The sequence below is a fragment of the Coregonus clupeaformis genome, chromosome 8 (genome assembly GCF_020615455.1).
Source record: "Coregonus clupeaformis isolate EN_2021a chromosome 8, ASM2061545v1, whole genome shotgun sequence".
NCBI lineage: Eukaryota > Metazoa > Chordata > Actinopteri > Salmoniformes > Salmonidae > Coregonus > Coregonus clupeaformis.
In genome coordinates, this window is record NC_059199.1 from 56,777,007 (window position 1) to 56,802,188 (window position 25,182).

General features: G+C 44.4%; 1 protein-coding gene across 1 annotated transcript in view; it reads right to left on the reverse strand.

The window, feature by feature from the left end:
* LOC121571995 (collagen alpha-1(XIV) chain-like) overlaps positions 1 to 25,182 on the reverse strand; it is a 107,440-nt gene that overhangs the window by 62,998 nt on the left and 19,260 nt on the right. Inside the window, exons 3-9 of the mRNA XM_045222094.1 lie at positions 7,778 to 7,930; positions 7,360 to 7,479; positions 6,905 to 7,069; positions 6,435 to 6,596; positions 5,606 to 5,893; positions 3,983 to 4,128; positions 2,079 to 2,208 (exon numbers count right to left, since the gene is read on the reverse strand). Coding sequence (XP_045078029.1) covers positions 2,079 to 2,208; positions 3,983 to 4,128; positions 5,606 to 5,893; positions 6,435 to 6,596; positions 6,905 to 7,069; positions 7,360 to 7,479; positions 7,778 to 7,930 — 1,164 coding nt within the window. The remainder of the gene's footprint in view (positions 1 to 2,078; positions 2,209 to 3,982; positions 4,129 to 5,605; positions 5,894 to 6,434; positions 6,597 to 6,904; positions 7,070 to 7,359; positions 7,480 to 7,777; positions 7,931 to 25,182) is intronic.

Below are 25,182 nucleotides of genomic sequence, written 5' to 3' on the forward strand. Positions count from 1 at the left end.
AAAATCTGTGGAGGGAGCTGAAGATTCGAGTTGCCAAACGTCAGCCTCGAAACCTTAATGACTTGGAGAAGATCTGCAAAGAGGAGTGGGACAAAATCCCTCCTGAGATGTGTGCAAACCTGGTGGCCAACTACAAGAAATGTCTGACCTCTGTGATTGCCAACAAGGGTTTTGCCACCAAGTACTAAGTCATGTTTTGCAGAGGGGTCAAATACTTATTTCCCTCATTAAAATGCAAATCAATTCATAAAATTTTTGACATGGGTTTTTCTGGATTTCTTTGTTGTTATTCTGTCTCTCACTGTTCAAATAAACCTACCATAAAAATTATAGACTGATCATTTCTTTGTCAGTGGGCAAATGTACAAAATCAGCAGGGGATCAAATACTTTTTTCCCTCACTGTACATACCTCAATTCCTAATGAATTGGGAAATACTAGCAGTGTTTAAGACAGTGTTTTTCTTTCCCATTCTATTGTGGTTGAGACATATAAACTGGATCTACACAACATCTAAAAAAGTTTTATTCTTGAGTGAACTTTCCCTTTAAGGCACTATCCTGTACCCTTATAACAGACAAAATGTGTAAGGACAACTACTTTCTAAACTGTTTTCAAGCCTCTGTATGGGTCGTTCCACCAATTCGGTGCCTTTTGAGAAGTGTAACTTGGTAAAAAAGAAAACGTTTGATTTCACTTCATTTTAACATTCTGTCATAAAGAGCACATGTTCAACTTCATAAAAAACACATTTTCCCATCTCAAGAGGTTAAATTTAAAAAATGACTATTGTAAGTGCCTATTAAGCGCCAAATATGTAACAGGGTTGACTGTAACAGGGTTGACCGTAACAAGGTTGACGATTTCATCTTAAATCAGCCATTGTGACAGGGGGAATGGAAGCCTGATGTGTGCAACAGGGAGTGGCAATTTAATGCAAGCTTTACAAAACAAATGAAATTGTTAAAACATTTCTAGCCAGTCTATCTATACGTAACAGGGTTGACATGTTATGCTCGACCGGCTGTTTTCCACCACAAAAAACTGAAAATTGACAAAAACTGTAGAACCAGCTCACCACCTTTAACACTATGATTTGACTATTAGATGTTCAATGTTTCTAAAAAGAAATACAAAAATAATAAGGAACAGTTTCACAATATTAAAATGAGAGTTCAGTTCACATAACAGAGTAAATTAATCCCTAATCACATTAAATAAATAATCATCTTCAGAAATGACTTTGTCAAAGCAACAAAATAACTAGGGCTTTACAATGATGGTGAAAACGTGGAGAAATGCTGGTGTTAAGTGGGTTAATATCTTCCTAGAAGTCACGGAGAGTACATGGAGGGACATGTCAAAATGCTGACTTTTGGCAGTTTAGCAAGTCTTTATTCATATAAAAAATCTGATTGATTGAATTCTCCATGTGGTCTATATTAAAGGGAACTTCATTTAATATAACAGTTTTTAAAAATGCAATATTTGTGCACAATTTCTCCTTAAAATATCAAAAGGCACTCATTTCGTGGAATGACCCGTAAATCTGCAGTACATGTCGTGACACCTTCCTAATCAACATTTGAAGAAAGTTAATAACACATGAATTAGCAAAGTGATGATTGACAGATCGTCAACTTCAACACTAAATTGATGCCCCCAAATAGCTCTGAAATGTAAAATTAGCACAAACACCATTGTTTTGGCAGCCTGTTCGTTAGATCTTGTTCTAAAGCTAGCCAGGGCTTGATATCACTCCTACAAGATGCAGGCAGAATTATGCAAATTCACTAGGCCGGATGGCTAACCAAACCTCTACTGTAAATACCTACAGTAAATATCTCATGCTCAGCCAGGAAATATTAATCCCATGTTCTGATAGAGATTCACATTTATTATGACAGCTTTTTCTACTCATGTTTTTACAAGCGTCCCAACTGTTTTCTTACGGGTAGCTCAGTGTTTCTGAAATTATCATGTGTGTGTGTGCGTATGTGTTAGTGCCTGCTTATGCATGTGTGTGTGAATCTGTGCGTGCACGTGCATGAGTACGAGTGTATGAGGCGGTTACTCACGGGTGGTCTCCTGAATGGTCAAAGGGTCACTGGCCTCCTCTCCATACATGGCGTACACGGTCACTGTGTACTCTGTGTCTGGAGTCAGGGCCTTCAGTTCCACTTCATGCACCGTCTCAGCCACTTTCACCTGCACAAACAGTCATCAGAGACCTTAGACGAGGTGACAGACAGGTACGCAGAGAGGTTGGCAAAGGCGCAAGATATATACAGGGGGTTGATAGAGACAGAATCAACCATCAAATAGACAAGGGCAAGGCGGTCAGACAGCCAAATAAAGTGGCAGCGAGCCAGCCAGCCAGCCAGCCAGCCAGCCAGCCAGACGTGATACATAAGTGTGTGAAAGAAGTGCCATTTCCTGCCTTTTAGAGAATGGAGCATACTGCCCCAGAATTCCATTAGTTTTATGCTAATCTAGCTAGAGGCTGCAGCATTTAACTAAACAACCGAGATATGCACTTAAAACCTGTCTGGATCGATCGACAACAGCCAGTGTAACTTTATTTGAAAAAGATACAAAAACTTCAACCCTCCCTTTGAGAAAAAAAAGAGAGAAAAGCCCCAGAAGGTCTTGTGTTGTGCCCCAACAGGCTGAGCAAGTGAAACTGTGAACCTGAACTGATGACTGTGCCTGGAGGGAGTGTTATTTTTTAATGAGCACTAACAGGATGGGTGGAATTTGATGGGTGGAGGAACTTCTCTCTCCCTCTCCATCTCTCCTCACCCCGTTCCACTGCACTAGTTAGAGCAGTGGTCACCAACCGGTCGATCTCCAAGTCATTCCTAGTCGATCACCAAACATTTCTGTAAAAAAAACAACGATAAAGCCTTGTTGGTGGTAGGTGCACTTGATTCAGCAGCCCTAGAGAGGGGAAGGTTATGAACCATTTCATGTGTCTGAAGGTAGAACTCCACCTACCCGGCAGGCCCAGAGAGTAAATCAAGTGCACCTATAGGCCTACAACTGGCCAATCAGATAGCTCAGATCACCGTGTCTGCACAGTTTCCTCGCACCATAGACTGTTAAAAGCATTGAACGCACAGCAAAGTTGATAATGTGAGATTTTAAAACTTTTAAAATCACGACTAGAGACTCAACGAATACAGCAAAGAGCTGCTGTTTTTATGAGTAAGCTCATGATTAAGTTGGTATTCAGCACTGTCAACACTTTGTTCAACAGTTTAATAAGCCATAAAATGCGCGCTCGCTACTTCCACTCACGCCAGTACTGCAGTATAGCAAAGTGTTTTGATAAGCTTGCGTTGTTATTATTAGCGGCTTGTGTATTTTTTTATATCTAGGAATATTTTACTTCTCTATTATGCTCACTCAGCTGTGCCTCACAAGTAATACAACAAATGATCTATTACCAGTGTGATCATATACCTACAATTTTGAAAGATAATTTCAAAATGGTCTGAGAAGAACAACATTGGCAGGGCAATTCAAGCATAGCCAATATGCAGTGATAATGTATTGGGCCTATAGCCTACTACACAAACCTCATTGCTACAAAACAGTTTTTAATTGGTTAATGTTGCATAGGCTTATGTTTTTTAAGTCATGTTAAATCTTGGCTTGCATTTTGACTAAGAAACTGATCTTGACTCAGAAAAGGTTGGTGACCACTGAGTTAGAGTGTATTCTAAATATTTCATTGCCTTGAGTCTAAATTCCCTCTCCTACTACTTCTTTACTTTCATCTGTATTTAAAAGTGCCACTCCATTTCTTATATCCTCTTCTCTCTCCTTCCCTCTCCATCTGTCCATCTTTCTTCTTTCCTTTCCTTTCTGACAGTCATTTCTCCTCCCCTCTGTCTTTATTTTACCATCTCATTCCTCTTCTCTCTCATTTTCTCATCCTCTATCCTCTCCATCCTCCCTTCTGTCTCTTTTTTCTCACCTCCTTCTCGTCGACTTCGTCTCCCGCGGTCAGCGGGGCATAGAGGATCATGTAGCCAGAAGCCCCCTCTGCGACCCTCCAGCGTGCCCTCATGGTGTTGTGGGTGATGTCAAACAGCTCCAGGTTGTTCACCATGGGCAGGGCCACTGCAACACACAAGGGTCACATAGGTCATACACGGGTCACACCATATAATTACTAGAACAGGCATCAACATTCAAGTCAATGTTCAGGATTACAATTCCATGTCAGTCAAATTGAGTGTACCCATGAGGGTGCAGTCAAATTGCTGAGGTCAGAGGGGCTTTAGCCCATTCTAGTAATTGTATTTCTATGGGTCACACAGTGGTCACACACAGTTCACGCAGGGTTAAAACTAGGAAATGACTTAGACTAGTAGACCTGGGTTAGCAAAACCCTCCTAATGGAGAGCTCAAATCAAATCAAATGCTTTGTAAACAACAGGTGCAGACTAACAGTGAAATGCTTACCTACCGCATATGCAGGTTTTTGCTCCAGCCCTGCTCTGTCTAATCAGGGGTTAGAGGTAGGGAGGAGGTTAGGACACAGTTAGCAGTCCATTTCCCCTCTTCACATCCCAGCAGCAGCTGGGCCAGGTGCTTGGAGTGCCGGTAGGGAGTGATTACCTAGCTGAGAAGCTGATTGGGAGTAGCCTCCTGACCAGGTAGGGCTTTCCCATTTGTGTCTGAATCCTTTTCCTTAGTTTGGCATGCATTTTTGTTTTTCCTTTTGTAGACTATTATCTTTGTCAACATTTGAACCTAATAACCTGCTTGGGCTAGGCGACAACGGAGTCCCAACTGAGCTCTCCCTGGACCCTGGAGAGTAGGCTATGCTGTCTCCACTAGGGACAAAGACATACAACACCCTGTTCACTTACCTCGACTCGGAGAGGTTACAGACTTGTTAGCATGTCCTAGCTTCCCCTGATTTGCCAGTGTTTATATACACTCTTAGAAAATAAGGTGCTATCTAGAACCTAAAATGGTTATTCGGCTGTCCCCATAGGATAACCCTTTGAAAAACCCTTTTTGGTTCCAGGAATAACCCTTTTGGTTCCAGGTACTGTTGAACCCTTTTCACAGAGGGTTCTACATGGAACCCAAAATGGTTCTAACTGAAACCAAAAATGGTTTTTCAAAGGGTTCTCCTATGGGGACAGCTGAAGAACCCTTTTGGAACCCTTTTTTCTAAGAGTGTAGGTTTGCTAACCAGTTTCGTAACATAGTAAATGGAGAAACAACAGTCAAATTGTAAACAATGAAGTCAACAGGCATAATTCACAATTCACACAGCAAAGTAATCTCCATTCCCGTTAACCTGTTTGGCCACGAGGGGCCACATCCCCTCACTTAAATTACCTGTCTATAGAAATACATAAATGGTGGGCCTAAATGCAATACGGGCTACTTAAGCGCTCCAAAGGTGAGAGCATTTACAGCATTACTGGATGGGGTAAATTGTCTTTGTTCCCCCTCCATCTGTATGTCAGTCTGACAGCGGTAGGTTACTCACCATCCCCTTTAACTTTGCATAAGGTCAATTGTGTACTTAGTAAACACAGATATCCAAGGTGGGATTCAGTTTTGTAACTAGACTTACATGTGGTGGCGCTGCCTCGGAGGGCCTCGCTAGCTGAGCTGGCGTAGATGGCGAACACAGCCACCTGGTACTCAGTCAGAGAGAGCAGGTAGTTGAGCACCACCGTGTCTACTGTGCCCTGCACCACCTTCTCCTCGGGCTGGCCCCCGCTGGTAGGGTAGAACACCACCCGGTACTTCTCCACCGTCCCTGGTGCGTGGGTCCACGACACCCGGAAACTCCTGGCTGTCACCTCTGAGGTCACCAGGTCACTGGGAGCGGCCATGGTGACTTCTGGGCCTCTGTCGCCTGAGAAGATGTAGGGTGGGTGAAGAAAGAGAAAGGGTGAGAGGATGAGAGGATGGATTTGTTTGCTTTCGTGTGGATTTTTCCAAAATGACTGAAGTGACACATTTCAAACACTGTCTGTTTGTAAAAAGGGATACTATATGACTAAATGTCTTTAATGCTCACCTGTGATGTAACCAGACCTGGGTTCAAATACTGTTTCAAATATCTCAATTACTTTAACATACATTCAAAGTAAGTATTCAGATTGATTTTTTGTTGAAAAGACAAGTAGTTGAATATGTTAATGTATTTGGAAATAAACTTGAAAAGTATTTGAAAATGCTGTCAAATACAATTATGGCAGACAACTTGGTTTTTACAAATAACCATTAAATTACTCAAATAGAAGTATTTGTTTTGGGCTGTGCATTTCAAAATACTCAATACTATGGATTTTAAATACCAGATGGTGAATTACACATGTATTTGAACCCAGGTCTGGATTTAACATTTTCAATTCTCTTTTCTGAATCTACTACCCTACTTGAATCTGGCTCACCTTTGATTGCCTTGTCGAGCTGTTCGACCCGGTCGCAGATGGTCCTGGACAGACCCTCCACGATGGAGCTCATGGCGCTGAAGTCGGCCACGTTGTAGACGTGCGTCTCCTCTGGAGGCGAGCCGATGGCCTTCAGCTCTTTCTCATCGGCATTCTTCACACCTTTACAGAGAAAGAGGTAGAGAGAGTGAAGGAGGAAAAGGGGGAGAGAGAGACACCGGCAGAAAGAGAGAGAGGGAGAGATGAGTAGGATGAGTAGAATGAGACATCTCTAGATGACATATCACTACACTAAGCAGGTGTCAGAACAGGTGGCTTCACACTCAAAACAGTTTTCCTAAATATAAATGTTAAAGGTGAAAAAAATGTCCTCCATTCTTCAAGAAAAGTGCATCTGCATTCAACTATCTCTTTAACTACACTAGTATATGAGCATTTAGACAGAATTAAGATGCATATTTTTCTCATACCAATGGCAAACAGCTCTATTCCCGCCTCTCTCAGACTCTGAGCCGGGGGTTGGACATCGTCTTGAGACTTCCCATCTGTGATCAGGATTCCAATTTTGGGAACGCCGGCCCTGGATCCTGACTCAGTTTTATAACTGTTCTCCAGGATGTACGTCAATGCAAGACCTAGAGAGAAAAAGATCAGCATACTGTCTAACTCCTGCATACACAGGGGTTCTTGAGGAGTGTCACATACAGTATTAGCGTCTTTGTTAGGTTATTGGGTTGCCTGTCTAAATCTCTAAGATATGGTCAAAATGTAATGCAAACCTGATTGACAATCTGTTTATCTGGACATCTAATACATTGTGGCAGAATAACATTATGAGCGTAATTTGTGTCGGTGGGTAATGTGTATTACGTGGAGTTCAGTAGTATTACAGAGAACAGAGGAAGAAAGGATTCCTTTCCAGTACCCGTCAGTGTGTTCCCTCCTTTGTAGGGCAGGTTCTTCACAGCGTTGATGACTGCTTCTTTGGTGGTGAAAGTGTTCAGGTGCCACTCAATCCTGGGGTCACCACTGTACTGGGCTAGACCTGTGCACAGGGTATCAACACTATGAGCTTCTCTCAACACACATCCACATGCGTACTGACAATAATAATTTATTACCCAGATGAAACACAGCAGCACAACAACACAGAAACTACAGTACCTTTGACTCCAGTGGGTGGAATAGACAGGATATGGCCATGACCATATGGCTAATTGGCTATCACCATCTAATCATGAGTGCTTTAGCAATACTGCTTTCTCATAATTATAATGATGATGACAATGATAGGGAAAGAACATCAAGAAAGCAGTAAAATGGCTGACGGATGGTTTCCTCACCTATCCGTGTCTTGTCAAACTCCACATGGAAGGCGCTAACCAGATTCTCCAGGAACATGCGGACCAGACGGAAGTTTATCCGTCCGATACTCCATGATCCGTCCACCAGGATCACAATATCCGCTATGGCCGGGGTTTTACACATAAACTGCTCTGTAAAGGAAAGTAATACAGACCAGATATGTTTATACCAACATACTAATGACATAGCATTAAAACATTAGTCTAGATAAAACACAAGAATACACAACACACCACTACTGTAGCGTAAAGGGGAAAGTAAGGTCACTGAAGAGAGTAACTTATCAAATACAGGTCAACTGAATCAAACATCAAACAATTACAATGTTATCATGATTTTTAAAAATCATTTTTAATTATTTGAAGTGCAGCTTAGGTCCAAAGCATTTGTTTATTCAGTTCAACCCATCTACCCACAAAAGTATAATTCATGCTAAATAATGCTGGTGCTTACGAATACACCCAATCAATGAAATAAAATATGCCTTAATTAGGTGACATTTTATTTCGACACTCTATGCTACATAGCCTTTCACATAATAATATACAGTGGGGAAAAAAAGTATTTAGTCAGCCACCAATTGTGCAAGTTCTCCCACTTAAAAGATGAGAGAGGCCTGTAATATTCATCATAGGCACAAGTCAACTATGACAGACAAATGGAGAATTTTTTTTCCAGAAAATCACATTGTAGGATTTTTAATGAATTTATTTGCAAATTATGGTGGAAAATAAGTATTTGGTCACCTACAAACAAGCAAGATTTCTGGCTCTCACAGACCTGTAACTTCTTCTTTAAGAGACTCCTCTGTCCCCCACTCATTACCTGTATTAATGGCACCTGTGTGAACTTGTTATCAGTATAAAAGACACCTGTCCACAACCTCAAACAGTCACACTCCAAACTCCACTATGGCCAAGACCAAAGAGCTGTCAAAGGACACCAGAAACAAAATTGTAGACCTGCACCAGGCTGGGAAGACTGAATCTGCAATAGGTAAGCAGCTTGGTTTGAAGAAATCAACTGTGGGAGCAATTATTAGGAAATGGAAGACATACAATACCACTGATAATCTCCCTCGATCTGGGGCTCCACGCAAGATCTCACCCTGTGGGGTCAAAATGATCACAAGAACGGTGAGCAAAAATCCCAGAACCACACGGGGGGACCTAGTGAATGACCTGCAGAGAGCTGGGACCAAAGTAAAAAAGCCTACCATCAGTAACACACTACGCCGCCAGGGACTCAAATCCTGCAGTGCAAGACGTGTCCCCGTGCTTAAGCCAGTACATGTCCAGGCCCGTCTGAAGTTTGCTAGAGTGCATTTGGATGATCCAGAAGAGGATTGGGAGAATGTCATATGATCAGATGAAACCAAAATAGAACTTTTTGGTAAAAACTCAACTCGTCGTGTTTGGAGGACAAAGAATGCTGAGTTGCATCCAAAGAACACCATACCTACTGTGAAGCATGGGGGTGGAAACATCATGCTTTGGGGCTGTTTTTCTGCAAAGGGACCAGGACGACTGATCCGTGTAAAGGAAAGAATGAATGGGGCCATGTATCGTGAGATTTTGAGTGAAAACCTCCTTCCATCAGCAAGGGCATTGAAGATGAAACGTGGCTGGGTCTTTCAGCATGACAATGATCCCAAACACACCGCCCGGGCAACGAAGGAGTGGCTTCGTAAGAAGCATTTCAAGGTCCTGGAGTGGCCTAGCCAGTCTCCAGATCTCAACCCCATAGAAAATCTTTGGAGGGAGTTGAAAGTCCGTGTTGCCCAGCGACAGCCCCAAAACATCACTGTTCTAGAGGAGATCTGCATGGAGGAATGGGCCAAAATACCAGCAACAGTGTGTGAAAACCTTGTGAAGACTTACAGAAAACGTTTGACCTGTGTCATTGCCAACAGAGGGTATATAACAAAGTATTGAGAAACTTTTGTTATTGACCAAATACTTATTTTCCACCATAATTTGCAAATAAATTCATAAAAAATTATACAATGTGATTTTCTGGATTTTTTTTTCTCATTTTGTCTGTCATAGTTGATGTGTACCTATGATGAAAATTACAGGCCTCTCTCATCTTTTTAAGTGGGAGAACTTGCACAATTGGTGGCTGACTAAATACTTTTTTCCCCCACTGTATCTCATTATGCCTCCTCTCACAGTCTGTGCCGATCCATTAAAGTAGAGACAGGCCTGTCATTAGACCACAAACAGACATGACAGCAATGCGCTGGTTATTATCCTGACCCAACACACTCAGATAGCGTGAGGGAATGCCATTGAGCCAGAACTTTCTGTGTGGATTCAGGTTTCTGCAGGATATGCACAAACCTGCATTGAATATGCTTATGTCTCTTAAGTTCAGGAAAAAACTGTCAGACTTTCAGTCTTGCACAATAAATAATATACCCGTAATCAAGATTTCTCCTTTTTTTTGTACAGTATATTTCTCCTATACCAATTGTTGTGTGTGTGTGTGTGTGTGTGTGTGAGAGAGAGAGAATTGTGAAATTGTGTGACCAGCAAAGACACAGATAACTAGAATAGGGCAGTTTATTGATTAAAAGTAAAATACTGTAAAAGTGATTCCAGATTCCATCAGCCTTTATGGTGGATTACAATGATTGATTTCAGATTCTAAATGAGTTGTAGGTGGTATAGTGCCTTCAGAAAGTATTCACACTCCTTGACTTTCTCCACATTTTGTTACGTTACAGCCTGAATTGAACACTTATTAAATAGAGATTTTTTTTGTCACTGGCCTACAAACAGTACCCCATAATGTCAAAGTGTATTTATTGTTTTCGAAAATTTTACAAATTGATTAAAAATGAAAAGCTAAAATGTCTTGAGTCAATAAATATTCAACCCTTTTGTTATGACAAGCCTAAACAAGTTCAGGAGTAAAACATTTGCTTAACAAGACACATAATAAGTTGCATGGACTCACTCTGTGTGTAATAATAGTGTTTAACATGATTTTTCAACAACTAGCTCATCTCTGTACCGCACACATACAATTATCTGTAAGGTCCCTCAGTCGAGCAGTGAATTCTCACACAAATCATCAAGGAACCTACCAGGTACAACCCTTAATCCGTAAACATGGGCACCCTCATAGATATCATCCTGACTAATTTACCCTCTAAATACACCTCTGCTGTCTTCAACCAGGATCTCAGCGATCACTGCCTCATTGCCTGCGTCCGTAATGGGTCCGCGGTCAAAAGACCACCCCTCATCACTGTCAAACGCTCCCTAAAACACTTCAGCGAGCAGGCCTTTCTAATTGACCTGGCCCGGGTATCCTGGATGGATATTGACCTAATTCCGTCAGTAGAGGATGCCTGGATGTTTTTCAAAAGTGCTTTCCTCTCCATCTTAAATAAGCATGCCCCATTCAAAAAATTCAGAACTAAGAACAGATATAGCCCCTGGTTCACCCCAGACTTGACTGCCCTTGACCAGCACAAAAACATCCTGTGACGTACTGCATTAGCATCGAACAGTCCCCACGATATGCAGCTTTTCAGGGAAGTCAGGAACCAATATACACAAGCAGTTAGGAAAGCAAAGGCTAGCTTTTTCAAACAGAAATGTGCATCCTGTAGCACTAACTCCAAAACGTTTTGGGACACTGTAAAGTCCATGGAGAATAAGAGCACGTTCTCCTAGGAAACACTGTCACCACCGATAAATCTACGATAATCGAACATTTCAATAAGCATTTTGCTACGGCTGGCCATGCTTTCCACCTGGCTACCCCTACCCCGGCCACCAGCTCTGCACCCTCCGCTGCAACTTGCCCATCCTTTCCCTACTTGGGGTAAATTAGTGAACAACAATGCTTAGGCCTCTACTTCCAGCTTATACTTACTATCTACATTTTATGGACACAGTCAATTTTACAATAATTCTATTTTATTTGTTTTTGCTCCTGAACTTCTTCTACTCTCAACCTCTCCGATCATTTTCATGATGTCCATCCGGTTTGCTTCTATATGCCATATCTTTCTAACTGTGCTCTTTCCCAAAAGCTCCCAACATACAACCTATATACTTATTATGGACACAGTATGCTTATATTATTAGTTATCTTGTTATTATTTGTTGTTATTTGTTATTAGTCCCATCCTTCAACTCCATTCAACACCTCCCATCTATCTCTTAACACCATCCATATAGGATTTCTATTTGCCATATATATTTCAACTGTACTGTGATGTTTTACAAAAGTTCTGAACCTTTCTATTCTCATTGCTTCTACAGATTGTGAATTAAAAATAAACATTTTTGCTAAAAGTATTATTATATTATTGATTGATCGACTATGACTTTTCAGATCACCCAGTAATGCTATCTGCAAGGTTAGCTCCAAGTAAATATTGCAATCCTTTAGCCATTCCTGGACCTGTGTCCAAAAACAAGCTACAAATGGACAGAACCAAAACAAATGATCTAATGATTCTGTCTCTTCACAGCAAAATCTGCAGAGCTGGGAAGATTGTATCCCCCATATAAATAACATTCTATTGGTAGCAAGAATATTATATAATAATTTAAATTGAAAGATTCTAATTTTTGAATCCGGTGTCGTTTTGCGTGTCAGTTCATGAACACTATGCCATGGGATCGGTAGGTCAAAAATCTCTTCCCAACTATTTTGCAATCTATATGGGACGGCTGTCAATCCATTGGTCCTTAAATGAAACTGATATACTTTTTTATTTATCACAGTTTTCCTTAACCAATTATGTTCTTTAATAAAAGGCCGATAGACAAGTTCCTTACTTTCTCCCCCTTCCACTTTCCTCTTCCATTTTTGCAGTAAGGCTGCAATTATTTGGTTGTAATTTTGGGTAGAGCAGACATTTCCATATGTTTTTGTTAGCTGCATGTGCGACATAACTCCACCAGTCCTACCGATGATATCATTTACGAAGATTATACCTTTTTTTTTAAAATTTTGTCAAAAGATAAAGGTCACCGCATTCTTATTGGCAGACTAAATAACCTTGGTTTCTCAAATGACTGCCTCGCCTGGTTCACCAACTACTTCTCAGATAGAGTTCAATGTGTCAAATCGGTGGGCCTGTTGTCTGGACCTCTGGCAGTCTCTATGGGGGTGCCACAGGGTTCAATTCTCGGGCCAACTCTATTCTCTGTGTATATCAATGATGTCGCTCTTGCTGCTGGTGACTCTCAGATCCACCTCTACGCAGACGACCCCATTTTCTATACATCTGGCCCTTCATTGGACACTGTGTTAACAAACCTCCAAACGAGCTTCAATGCCATACAACACTCCTTCCGTGGCCTCCAACTGCTCTTAAACGCTAGTAAAACTAAATGCATGCTCTTCAATCAAACGCTGCTTGCACCCGCCTGCCTGACTAGAATCACTACTCTCGGCGGGTCTGACATAGAATATGTGGACAACTACAAATACCTAGGTGTCTGGTTAGACCGTAAACTCTCCTTCCAGACTCACATTAAGCATCTCCAATCCAAAGTTAAATCTAGAATCGGCTTCCTATTTCGCAACAAAGCCTCCTTCACTCATGCTGCTAAACATGCCCTCGTAAAACTGACTATCCTACCGATACTTGACTTCGGCGATGTCATTTACAAAATAGCTTCCAACACTCTACTCAGCAAATTGGATGTAGTCTATCACAGTGCCATCCGTTTTGTCACCAAAGCCCCATATACTACTGTGACACTCTGGCTCCGGGACTTTTGTATTTGAGCCAGGGTGTATTTGTTTTGTGGGGTTTTGTTGTATAGGGTGTATTCGTTTGGTTGTGTTTTGGGTGAGTTATTTGTAGTGTCGTGTGACTCCCAATCGGAGGTAACGAGTGTCAGCTGTCGGCTCGTTATCTTTGATTGGGAGCCATATTTAAACTGTTTGTGTTCTCATGAGGGTTGTGGGTTTTTGTTCCTGTTTAGTCATTGTCACTATTGGACTTCACATTCGTCGCTTTGGTTTGTTGTTTTGGTTGCTTTAAGTAAATAAAGTCAACATGTTCTTTTCACTCGCTGCGCCTTGGTCTCCTTCACTCCTCGACGAACGTGACAGAAAAACCCACCGTAAAAGGACCAAGCAGCGTGTCAAGCGGCAACAGGACCTACCTACACAGGATTTATGGACGCCTATCAAGGATTCATGGACATGGGAGGAGATACTGGATGGAAAGGGTCCTTGGGCACAACCGGGAGAATATCGCCGCCCTCGTGAAGAGCTGGAGGCAGCTAAAGCCGAGAGGAGGTGGTATGAGGAGGCAGCACGGAGTCGAGGCTGGAAGCCCGTGGGTACTACCCAAAAATTTCTTGGGGGGGGGCTTAAAAGGAGTGTGGCGAAGTCAGGTAGGAGACCTGCGCCTACTCCCTGGACTTACCGTGGAGAGCGAGAGTACGGGCAGACACCGTGTTACGCAGTAGAGCGCATGGTGTCTCCTGTACGCAGGCATAGCCCGGTTCGGTACATTCCAGCTCCACGTATCGGCCGGGCTAGATTGAGCGTTGAGCCGGATGTCATGAAGCCGGCCCAACGCATCTGGCCACCAGTGCGTCTCCTCGGGCCGGCGTACATGGCACCAGCCTTACGCATGGTGTTCCCGGTTCGCCCACATAGGCCAGTGCGGGTTAGTCCACCTCCCCGTACTGGTCGGGCGACGGGGGGCATCAACCCGGGTAAGGTTGGGCAGGCTCAGTGCTCAAGGGGGCCAGTAAGCCTGCACGGTCCGGTAGTTCCGGCGCCACCTCCCCGCTCCAGTCCAGTACCACCAGTGCCTACACCTCGCACTAGGCTTCCTGTACGTCTGCAGAGCCCTGTGTCTCCTCCACGCACTAGCTGTATGGTGCGTGTCTCCAGCCTTTTCCCACCAGTGCCTACACCACGCACCAAGCCTCCTGTGTGTTCCCCGAGTCCTGTGCGTCCTGTTGCTGCTCTCCGCACTAGGCCTTATGTGCGTCCCCAGGGTCCAGCATGCCCTGTTCCTGCTCTCCGCACTAGGCCTTATGTGCGTCCCCCAGGGTCCAGCATGCCCTGTTGCTTCTCCCCGCACTAGCCCTGAGATGCGTGTCCTCAGCCCGGTACCTCCAGTTCCGGCACCACGCACCAGGCCTACGGTGCGCCTCAGACGGCCAGAGTCTGCCGTCTGCCCAACGGGGCCTGAACTGCCCGTCTGCCCTAAGGCGCTTGAACTGGCCATCTGTACTGAGCCTGCAAAGCCGCCCGTCTGCCATGAGCCTTCAAAGCCGTCCGCCAGACCGGAGCCGCTAGAGCCTTCCGCCAGACAGGATCAGCCAGAGCCTTCCGCCAGACAGGATCAGCCAGAGCCTTCAGCCAGCCATGAGCAGCCAGATCCGTCAGCCAGCCATGAGCAGCCAGATCCGTCAGCCAGCCATGAGCAGCCAGATCCGTCAGCCAGCCATGAGCAGCCAGATCCGTCGGCCAGCCATGAGCAGCCAGATCCGTCAGCCAGCCATGAGCAGCCAGATCCGTCAGCCAGCCATGAGCAGCCAGATCCGTCCAGCCAGCCATGAGCAGCCAGATCCGTCAGCCAGCCGTGAGCAGCCAGATCCGTCAGCCAGCCATGAGCAGCCAGATCCGTCAGCCAGCCATGAGCAGCCAGATCTTTCAGCCAGCCATGAGCCGTCCAGCCAGGATCCGCCAGAGCCGTCCAGCCAGGATCCGCCAGAGCCAGCCAGCCAGGATCCGCCAGTGAGTCCGGTGCTGTCCCTTAGCCCGATGCTGTCCCTTAGCCCGGTGCTGCCCCTTATCCTGGTGCTGCCTCTTAGCCCGGTGCTGCCCCTAAATCCAGGTGGGGTAAGTTGGAGGGTGGTCATGTGGAGGAGGCTAGGGAAGCGGGTGGTGACTAAGGTGGGGTGGGGACCACGACCAGGGCCAGAACCGCCACCGTGGACAGACGCCCACCCAGACCCTCCCCTAGACTGTATGCTGGTGCGCCCGGAGGTCGCACCTTTAGGGGGGGGTACTGTGACACTCTGGCTCCGGGACTTTTGTATTTGAGCCAGGGTGTATTTGTTTTGTGGGGTTTTTGTTGTATAGGGTGTATTCGTTTGGTTGTGTTTTGGGTGAGTTATTTGTAGTGTCGTGTGACTCCCAATCGGAGGTAACGAGTGTCAGCTGTCGGCTCGTTATCTCTGATTGGGAGCCATATTTAAACTGTTTGTGTTCTCATGAGGGTTGTGGGTTTTTGTTCCTGTTTAGTCATTGTCACTATTGGACTTCACATTCGTCGCTTTGGTTTGTTGTTTTTGGTTGCTTTAAGTAAATAAAGTCAACATGTTCTTTTCACTCGCTGCGCCTTGGTCTCCTTCACTCCTCGACGAACGTGACAACTACCCACCATTGTGACCTGTACGCTCTCATTGTCTGGCCCTCACTACATATTCATCGCCAAACCCACTGGCTCCAGGTCATCTATAAATCACTTCTAGGCAAATCCCCGCCTTATCTTAGATAATTGGTCACCATAGCAACACCCACCCGTAGTATGCGTTCCAGCAGGTATATCTCACTGGTCATCCCCAAAGCCAACACCTCCTTTGGCCGCCATTCCTTCCAGTTCTCTGCTGCAAATGACTGGAACGGACTGCAAAAATCTCTGAAGCTGGAGACACTTATCTCCCTCACTAACTTTAAGCATCAGTTGTCAGAGCAGCTTACCGATCACTGCACCTGTACACAGCCCATCTGTAATTAGCCCACCCAACTACCTCATCCCCATATTGTTATTTACATTGTTATTTATTTTGCTCATTTGCACCCCAGTATCTCTATTTGCACATCATCTTCTGCACATCTATCACTCCAGTGTTAATACTAAATTGTAATTATTTTGCACTATGGCCTATTTATTGCCTTACCTCCATAACTTACTACATTTGCACACACTGTATATAGATTTTCTATTGTGTTATTGACTGTACATTTTGTTTATTCCATATGTAACTCTGTGTTGTTGTTGTTTTTATCACACTGCTTTGCTTTATCTTGGCCAGGTCGCAGGCCAGAACTTGTTCTCAACTGGCTTACCTGGCTAAATAAAGGTGAAATAAATAAATAAAATAAAAAATTCAAAACACAGATTCAACCACAAAGACCAGGGAGGGTAAAAAAGAAGTAGTCTACCTTCAAAAAAAAGAAAAGAAGACCTTGAAAATCCCTTTGAGCATAGTGAAGTTATTAATTACACTTTGGATGGTGTATCATAACACCCAGTCACTACAAAGATACAGGTGTCATTCCTAACAGGCGTCATTGCCGGAAAGGAAGGAAACATGAGGCCAATGGTGACTTTAAAATAGTTTGGGTTAAATGGCTGTGATAGGAGAAAACTGAGGATGGATCAACTAACCTAATTGACAAAGTGAAAAGAAGGAAGCCTGTGCAGAATAAAAATATTCCAAAACATGCATCCTGTTTGCAACAAGGCACTAAAGTAATACTGAAAAAACCTTCTTGTCCTGAATACAAAGTGTTATGTTTGGAGCAAATCCAATACAACACATTACTGAGTACCACTCTCCATATTTTAAAGTATAGACACACTAAGACACACTATTGGTGTGTCTTGGCAGTGTCTTCGGCCGTGCCGGCTGTAGCACGAAGCGAGCTACCTAGCCGTTTTTTCGAACAGAGTCAGAGTCAACACAATAGCCATTGTGTGCCGGGTGTAGCACGAAGCTAGCTAGCTAGCCGTTCTTCAAACAAAGTCAACACAGTGGCCATTGCTAGCTACCCAACACGACCAGCTAACTGTACGGTAGTAGCTAAATACAATATACTTGTCCTAGCTAGCCAACGTCTAATCATTGCTGCGTCATGAAAGGAACTTGACACAGACACGAATGATCTGTTTAGTGTGTTATCACACTATTGGTGGTTTGTTGTGACCAAGTGTTGGTGCTAAACGGTGTGTTATTGTTATTGGATGCTAGCTTGCTAGTTAGCTATGGTGTCATAGTTAGCTAGCTGAATAAAGTGGGTTGAGTCTATTCCTTTAAACATTGAACCGCTGTGGTTCACAACAATTCTGATTTCTAAAGGTGGAAGTTGGGAGAGTTTTTGTTCGGGTGGTTCAGTGAAACAATTTTAGTTTCTGAGGTAGAAGTTTTTGGTGAGGGGAGGCCCTGCTCTCTCCTCTCCCAGATGCTTAGCTCATTTCATTCCGATCTCCTCTGCATTTTTGTAGCCATTTGCTACAGCCTGTCAACTATGCCTCTGCCTATCCCTGTTCTCTCCTCTCTGCACAGGCTACACAAACGCACCACACCGCGTGGCTGCTGCCTCTCTAACCTGGTGGTCCCTGCACGCACCACCCACGTGGAGTTCCAGGTCGCAGGCAGCCTCTGGAACTGCCGTTCTGCTGCCAACAAAGCTGACTTCATCCCAGCCTATGCCAACCTCCAGTCCCTCGACTTCCTGGCGCTGACGGAAACATGGATCACCACTGAAAACACTGCTACTCCTACTGCTCTCTCCTCGTCTGACCATGTGTTCTCGCATACCCCGAGAGCATCTGGTCAGAGGGGTGGTGGCACAGGAATCCTCATCTCTCCCAAGTGGACATTCTCAATTTTTCCCCTAACCCATCTGTCTATCTCCTCATTTGAATTCCATGCTGTCACAGTCACTAGCCCATTTAAGCTTAATATCCTTGTCATCTATCGCCCTCCAGGTTCCCTTGGAGAGTTCATCAATGAGCTTGACGCCTTGATAAGTTCCTTCCCTGAGGATGGCTCACCCCTCACAGTTTTGGGGGATTTCAACCTCCCTATGTCCACATTTGACTCATTTCTCTCTGCCTCCTTCTTTCCACTCCTCTCCTCTTTTGACCTCACCCTCTCACCGTCCCCCCTACTCACAAAGCAGGCAATACGCTTGACCTCATCTTCACTAGATGCTGCTCCTCTACTAATCTCACTGCAACTCCCCTCCATGTCTCCGACCACTACTTTGTTTCCTTTTCTCTCTCGCTCTCCTCCCACACTACTCACTCTGCCCCTACACAGATGGTAATGCGCCGCCCGCAACCTTCGCTCTCTCTCTCCCACTACTCTCTCCTCTTCCATCCTATCATCTCTTCCCTCTGCTCAATCCTTCTCCCTCCAATCTCCTGATTCTGCCTCCTCAACCCTCCTCTCCTCCCTTTCTGCATCCTTTGACTCTCTGTGTCCCCTATCCTCCCGGCCGGCTCGGTCCTCCCCTCCAGCTCCGTGGCTTGATGACTCATTGCGAGCTCACAGAACAGAGCTCCGGGCAGCGGAGCGGAAATGGAAGAAAACTAAACTCCCTGCCGACCTGGCATCTTTTCACTCCCTCCTCTCTACATTTTCTTCATCTGTTTCTGCTGCTAAGGCCACCTTCTACCACTCTAAATTCCAAGCATCTGCCTCTAACCCTAGGAAGCTCTTTGCCACATTTTCCTCCCTCCTGAATCCTCCCCCCCTCCTCTCTCTCTGTGGATGACTTCGTCAACCACTTTGAAAAAGAAGGTTGACGACATCCGATCCTCGTTTGTTAAGTCTAATGACACTGCTGGTCCTGCTCACACTGCCCTACCCTATGCTTTGACTTCTTTCTCCCCTCTCTCTCCAGATAAAATCCTGCGACTTGTGACTGCAGGCCGCCCAACAACCTGCCCGCTTGACCCCATCCCCTCCTCCCTTCTCCAGACCATCTCCGGTGACCTTCTCCCCTACCTCACCTCGCTGATCAACTCATCCTTGACCGCTGGCCATGTCCCTTCCGTCTTCAAGAGAGCGAGAGTTGCTCCCCTTCTCAAAAAACCAACACTCGACCCCACTGATGTCAACAACTACAGACCAGTATCCCTTCTTTCTTTTCTTTCCAAAACTATTGAGCGTGCCGTCTTTAGCCAACTCTCTTGCTATCTCTCTCAGAATGACCTTCTTGATCCAAACCAATCAGGTTTCAGGACTGGTCATTCAACTGAGACTGCTCTTCTCTGTGTCACGGAGACTCTCCGCACTGCTAAAGCTAACTCTCTCTCCTCTGCTCTTGTCCTTCTAGACCTGTCTGCTGCCTTTGATACTGTGAACCATCAGATCCTCCTCTCCACCCTCTCCGAGCTGGGCATCTCCGGCGCGGCTCACTCCTGGATTGCGTCCTACCTGACCGGTCGCTCCTACCAAGTGGCGTGGCGAGAAGCTGTCTCCGCACCACGTGCTCTCACCACTGGTGTCCCCCAGGGCTCAGTTCTAGGCCCTCTCCTTTTCTCCCTATACACCAAGTCACTTGGCTCTGTCATATCCTCACATGGCCTTTCCTATCATTGCTACGCTGACGATACACAACTAATCTTCTCCTTTCCCCCTTCTGATAACCAGGTGGCGAATCGCATCTCTGCATGTCTGGCAGACATATCAGTATGGATGACGGATCACCACCTCAAGCTGAACCCTGGCAAGACGGAGCTGCTCTTCCTCCCGGGGAAGGACTGCCCGTTCCATGATCTCGCCATCACGGTTGACAACTCCGCTGTGTCCTCCTCCCAGAGTGCGAAGAGCCTAGGCGTGACCCTGGACAACACCCTGTCGTTCTCCGCCAACATCAAGGCGGTGACCCGCTCCTGCAGGTTCATGCTCTACAACATTCGGAGAGTACGACCCTGCCTTACACAGGAAGCGGCACAGGTCCTAATCCAGGCACTTGTCATCTCCCGTCTGGACTACTGCAACTCGCTGTTGGCTGGCCTCCCTGCCTGTGCCATTAAACCCCTACAACTCATCCAGAATGCCGCAGCCCGTCTGGTGTTCAACCTTCCCAAGTTCTCTCACGTCACCCCCCTCCTCCGCACACTCCACTGGCTTCCAGTTGAAGCTCGCATCCGCTACAAGACCATGGTGCTTGCCTATGGAGCAGTGAGGGGAACGGCACCTCTGTACCTTCAGGCTCTGATCAGTCCCTACACCCAAACGAGGGCATTGCGTTCATCCACCTCTGGCCTGCTGGCTCCCTTCCTCTGCGGAAGCATAGCTCCCGCTCAGCCCAGTCAAAACTGTTCGCTGCTCTGGCACCCCAATGGTGGAACAAGCTCCCTCACGACGCCAGGACAGCGGAGTCACTCACCACCTTCCGGAGACATTTGAAACCCCACCTCTTTAAGGAATACCTGGGATAGGATAAAGTAATCCTTCTAACCCCCCCCAAATTGTAAAGTGGTTATCCCACTGGCTATAGGGTGAACGCACCAATTTGTGAGTCGCTCTGGCTAAGAGTGTCTGCTAAATGACGTTAATGTGCCCTTGAGCAAGGCACTTAACCCTAATTGCTCCTGTAAGTCGCTCTGGATAAGAGCGTCTGCTAAATGACTAAAATGTAAAATGTAAATGTAATGTCTGCATCATGTTATGGGTATGCTTGTAATCGTTAAGGACTAGGGAGTTTTTCAGGATAAAAAAGAAACGAAATGGAGCTAAGCACAGGCAAAATCATAGTAAAACCTGGTACATTCTGCCTTCCACCAGACACTGGGAGATTAATTCACCTTTCAGCAAGACAATAACCTAAAGCACAAGGCCAAATCTACACTGGAGTTGCTTACCAAGAAGACAGTGAATGTTCCTGTGGCCGCGTTACAGTTTTGACTTAAATCTACTTGAAAATCTATGGCAAGATCTGAAAATGTTTGTCTAGCAATGACCAACAACCAATTCGACAGAGCTTGAACATTTTGGAAAATAATAATGGGCAAATGTTGCACAATCCAGGTGTGGAAAGCTCTAAAGCCATTTTCACATTGGCAGTTTGAAGTGACTCAAATGCTATTTATTTGCATATCCAATTTGAATCTGTTACTTTTCCTGCAGTCTGAATAGCCAAAAATGGAATCTGATATTTCAAGCCACATTTCAAACCACCTTCATGGAGGGTTTGAAGTCAGATACAAATCTGATTCCTGGCCATGTGACGTGTCTGAACAGTCAAATCTGATTTATTTGCCCTCAAGTGGTTTTTAGACTGTTATTTGGCATATCTTGTTGCTTGCTAGCTACTCTGTTGACAGTTTGACAAGAACATGTGGTAGCTAACTAGCGTGTTCATTTTTTACAAACAAATTAGTGAATGTGCTAGAAAGCTAAACAGCTACCTCGCAAGGACTTGTTTTGAAAGTTGGATCATCTTGTCCTTTGAGGCTTTAAAAGTGTTCTTACCCTATGTTTTTGAACATTCAAAGCAACTGAGAAACGTCATTGGCAGGCATTGTTGTCACCTTATCTTGCTACATAACTTCTGAGTGATAGGAGGCATGAGCACCACCACCAATCAGCCTAAACCACCGAACACACACCCGTTACTATGACAACTAGCATAGCTTTGTCAGCAAATGACTGCTGTCTGAACACACACAAATCCAATTTGGTTACTTGTAACTTGCTGTTTGGACAGTCAGTAGTCCAAAACAGATTTGAAAAACAAAATTCATTTGAGCATTCAGACCTGCAGTGGGAACAAGGCTTTAGAGACTTACCTAGAAAGACTCACAGCTGTAAACGCTGCCAAAGGTGATTCTACAAAGTATTGACTCAGGGGTGTGAATACTTATGTAAGAGAGACATTTCTGTATTTCATTTTCAATAAATGTGAAACAAATTATAAAAACATGTTTTCACTTTGTCATTATGGGGTATTGTGTGTAGATGGGTGAGAAAAAAATTATATTGAATCCATTTTGAATTCAGGCTGTAACACAACAAAATGTAGAATAAGTCTAGGGGTATGAATACTTTCTGAAGGCACTGTATGTGCCACTTTTCCCATTGAGCATTCCATGCACACAGCTGCAGTGGCACACAAATTCAGTCTCAGAGTTGAGAGAACAGATATCTTCTGGAAGTATTGCTCATTATCTCTGGGGAGAGAGGAAATACAGTACAGTAAATAAAGGCAATGTAGAGATCATCACTTAAACATTGTTACAATCAAAAAGGCGTTGTTTCAGTTATCAAATCCATGCAAAACACACAAATTAAACAGTTGGTTGGAAAATATAGAATATAATTCAATAATAATCTTATCCCCCAGAATTAAAGACTGCTTATCAGGCTGGAACATGTTACGAAACCAAGAGTGGAACTGCATTTTTTAAGAGTAATTAAATTTGCCATTGACAGAAACAGAATAGTCTACCTACAAGTCTGTACAGTCCCGGAATTTCAGTTTCCAGACTGTACCAGAAAACCAATCAATCTCAGCATAATACACCTTAGTAAAGTAAGTAAAACATCTAATAACTTTATAGTATAAAGTGCTTTATGTGTGTCAACCTCATAAAATAACCTCCCAAAATACCATTCTGTTTTCTGAACATTCAATTGAACGGCAGGGCACCATTTTAGAGTGAGTGAAAGAGCATTGTCTGAGTGTCTTTACAGTTTTTCTCAATTGCTAAAACACTAAACCCTATTGTCTGAACCAAATGCTCAGTTGCCTGAACCCACTGATTGAATCAATCACTCTTTTGGCAAAACCATAAGCACTTTTCACCTGTTTAGACATAACTTGCCAACACATTTTCATTGTGATGCACCCGTGCTGCATAATGGTGAGCACAGGTGACAAAAGTCAAACACAATTAGAGCACAGGTGTCACCACTTGAACACAACAACTCAAAATTGATCACACTTGTGGCTAATGATGTGAGGGAACATATACAGTAAGCAAGTTCAGAGAGCACTGGTTTGTGAGGCCCTACAATGGATAGAAATCTGAGAGGAAGAGTTCGTGTGAGAGGAGGTCGAGGTGGTCGAGGTGGTCAGCGAAGACAAAGAACAGTAATATCTGATGAAATCAGAGCTACTGTGATTGACCATGTTCTTGTCCATGGTATGAGCATGAGGGAGGCTGGACAAAGGGTACAACCAAACATCAGTAGATTCATTGTGTCCACCATAATCCGAAGATTTAGAAAAGAGAACAGGTAATTACCTTTTTTTGACATTATAGTACAGTATGTAAATGTTGACAGCAATTACTGTATGACATACTATATACTGTACCACAGTATACTGTAAGTAAATATATGTTTCAGTACATCACTGTACCAATGTACTGTAGTATTGTAATGGAGGGTTGGTCTAACTGTTTGTAGGCCTAGTATTCCATGTATATTTTTGTAACTCCATGTTCTCTTTTTGTAGAATTGAAAGACTGCCACATGGGGGTGGGAGGACAGGTATGTTCTCCCCACACCAAGAGACCCTAATTGTTGATATGGTCCGTGAGAACAATGCCATTAAACTGAGCGAAATTCAGCAGAAGATCATTGAGGACCATTTACATTTTGAGGGTATCAACAGTGTCAGCCTCTCTACTGTTGATCGTGTCCTCAAGCGCAACAGACTGCGCATGAAACAGCTATACAGAGTGCCCTTTGATCGCAACTCAGACAGAGTCAAAGAGCAAAGATTCCAGTATGTACAGGTTGGCATATATCCAGACACATTCAATGTTGATTACTCTAAGTAGTGATTTACTGTAGTGGCCTAAATCACTTTTTCCGTATCACTTACAAAACTATATCTATTTCTACAGAGGGTTTTTCAACTGGATGCAATGGAAAGACCCCATCAATACATCTACATGGATGAAGCTGGGTTTAATCCCACCAAAAGGAGAAGGAGAGGCCGTAATGTGATTGGCCATCGGGCCATTGTTGGTGTTCCTGGGCAGCGTGGTGGCAATGTCACATTATGTGCTGCCATCAGCAATCATGGGGTTGTCCACCATCATGCCAACCTGGGGCCCTACAACACTCACCAGCTCCTCATTTTCCTCAATCACATGCGAGATGCTTTGTTAGGGCAGCAGGATGAGCATCCCATCTATGTTGTTGTTTGGGACAATGTGAGTTTTCACAGAGCCCTCCAGGTTAGAGAGTGGTACAATATGAACCAAGGTTTTATCAATCTTTGCCTTCCACCGTACTCCCCTTTCCTAAACCCCATTGAGGAATTATTCTCCTCATGGCGGTGGAAGGTATATGAACGCCAACCTTACACCAGGGTAAATCTCCTGCAAGCCATGGGACTTGCCTGTGGTGACATAGGTGTGGAGGCATGCCAAGCCTGGATACGGCATGCCAGGGTTTTTTTCCCCCGTTGCCTAGCCAGACAAAATGTGGCCTGTGATGTGGATGAAGTCCTGTGGCCTGACCCAGTACGGAGACATGATGCTGTGGCTGAGTAATGCACTTATTTGTATATTTTTGTACTTTATTTTTACATGGGCTTACTGTACACAAGTGGCAAACGCATAAGATTTCTGTTTGTTTTTACAAGTGCTACATGTAAATGCACAAGATTTCTGTTTTGTCTT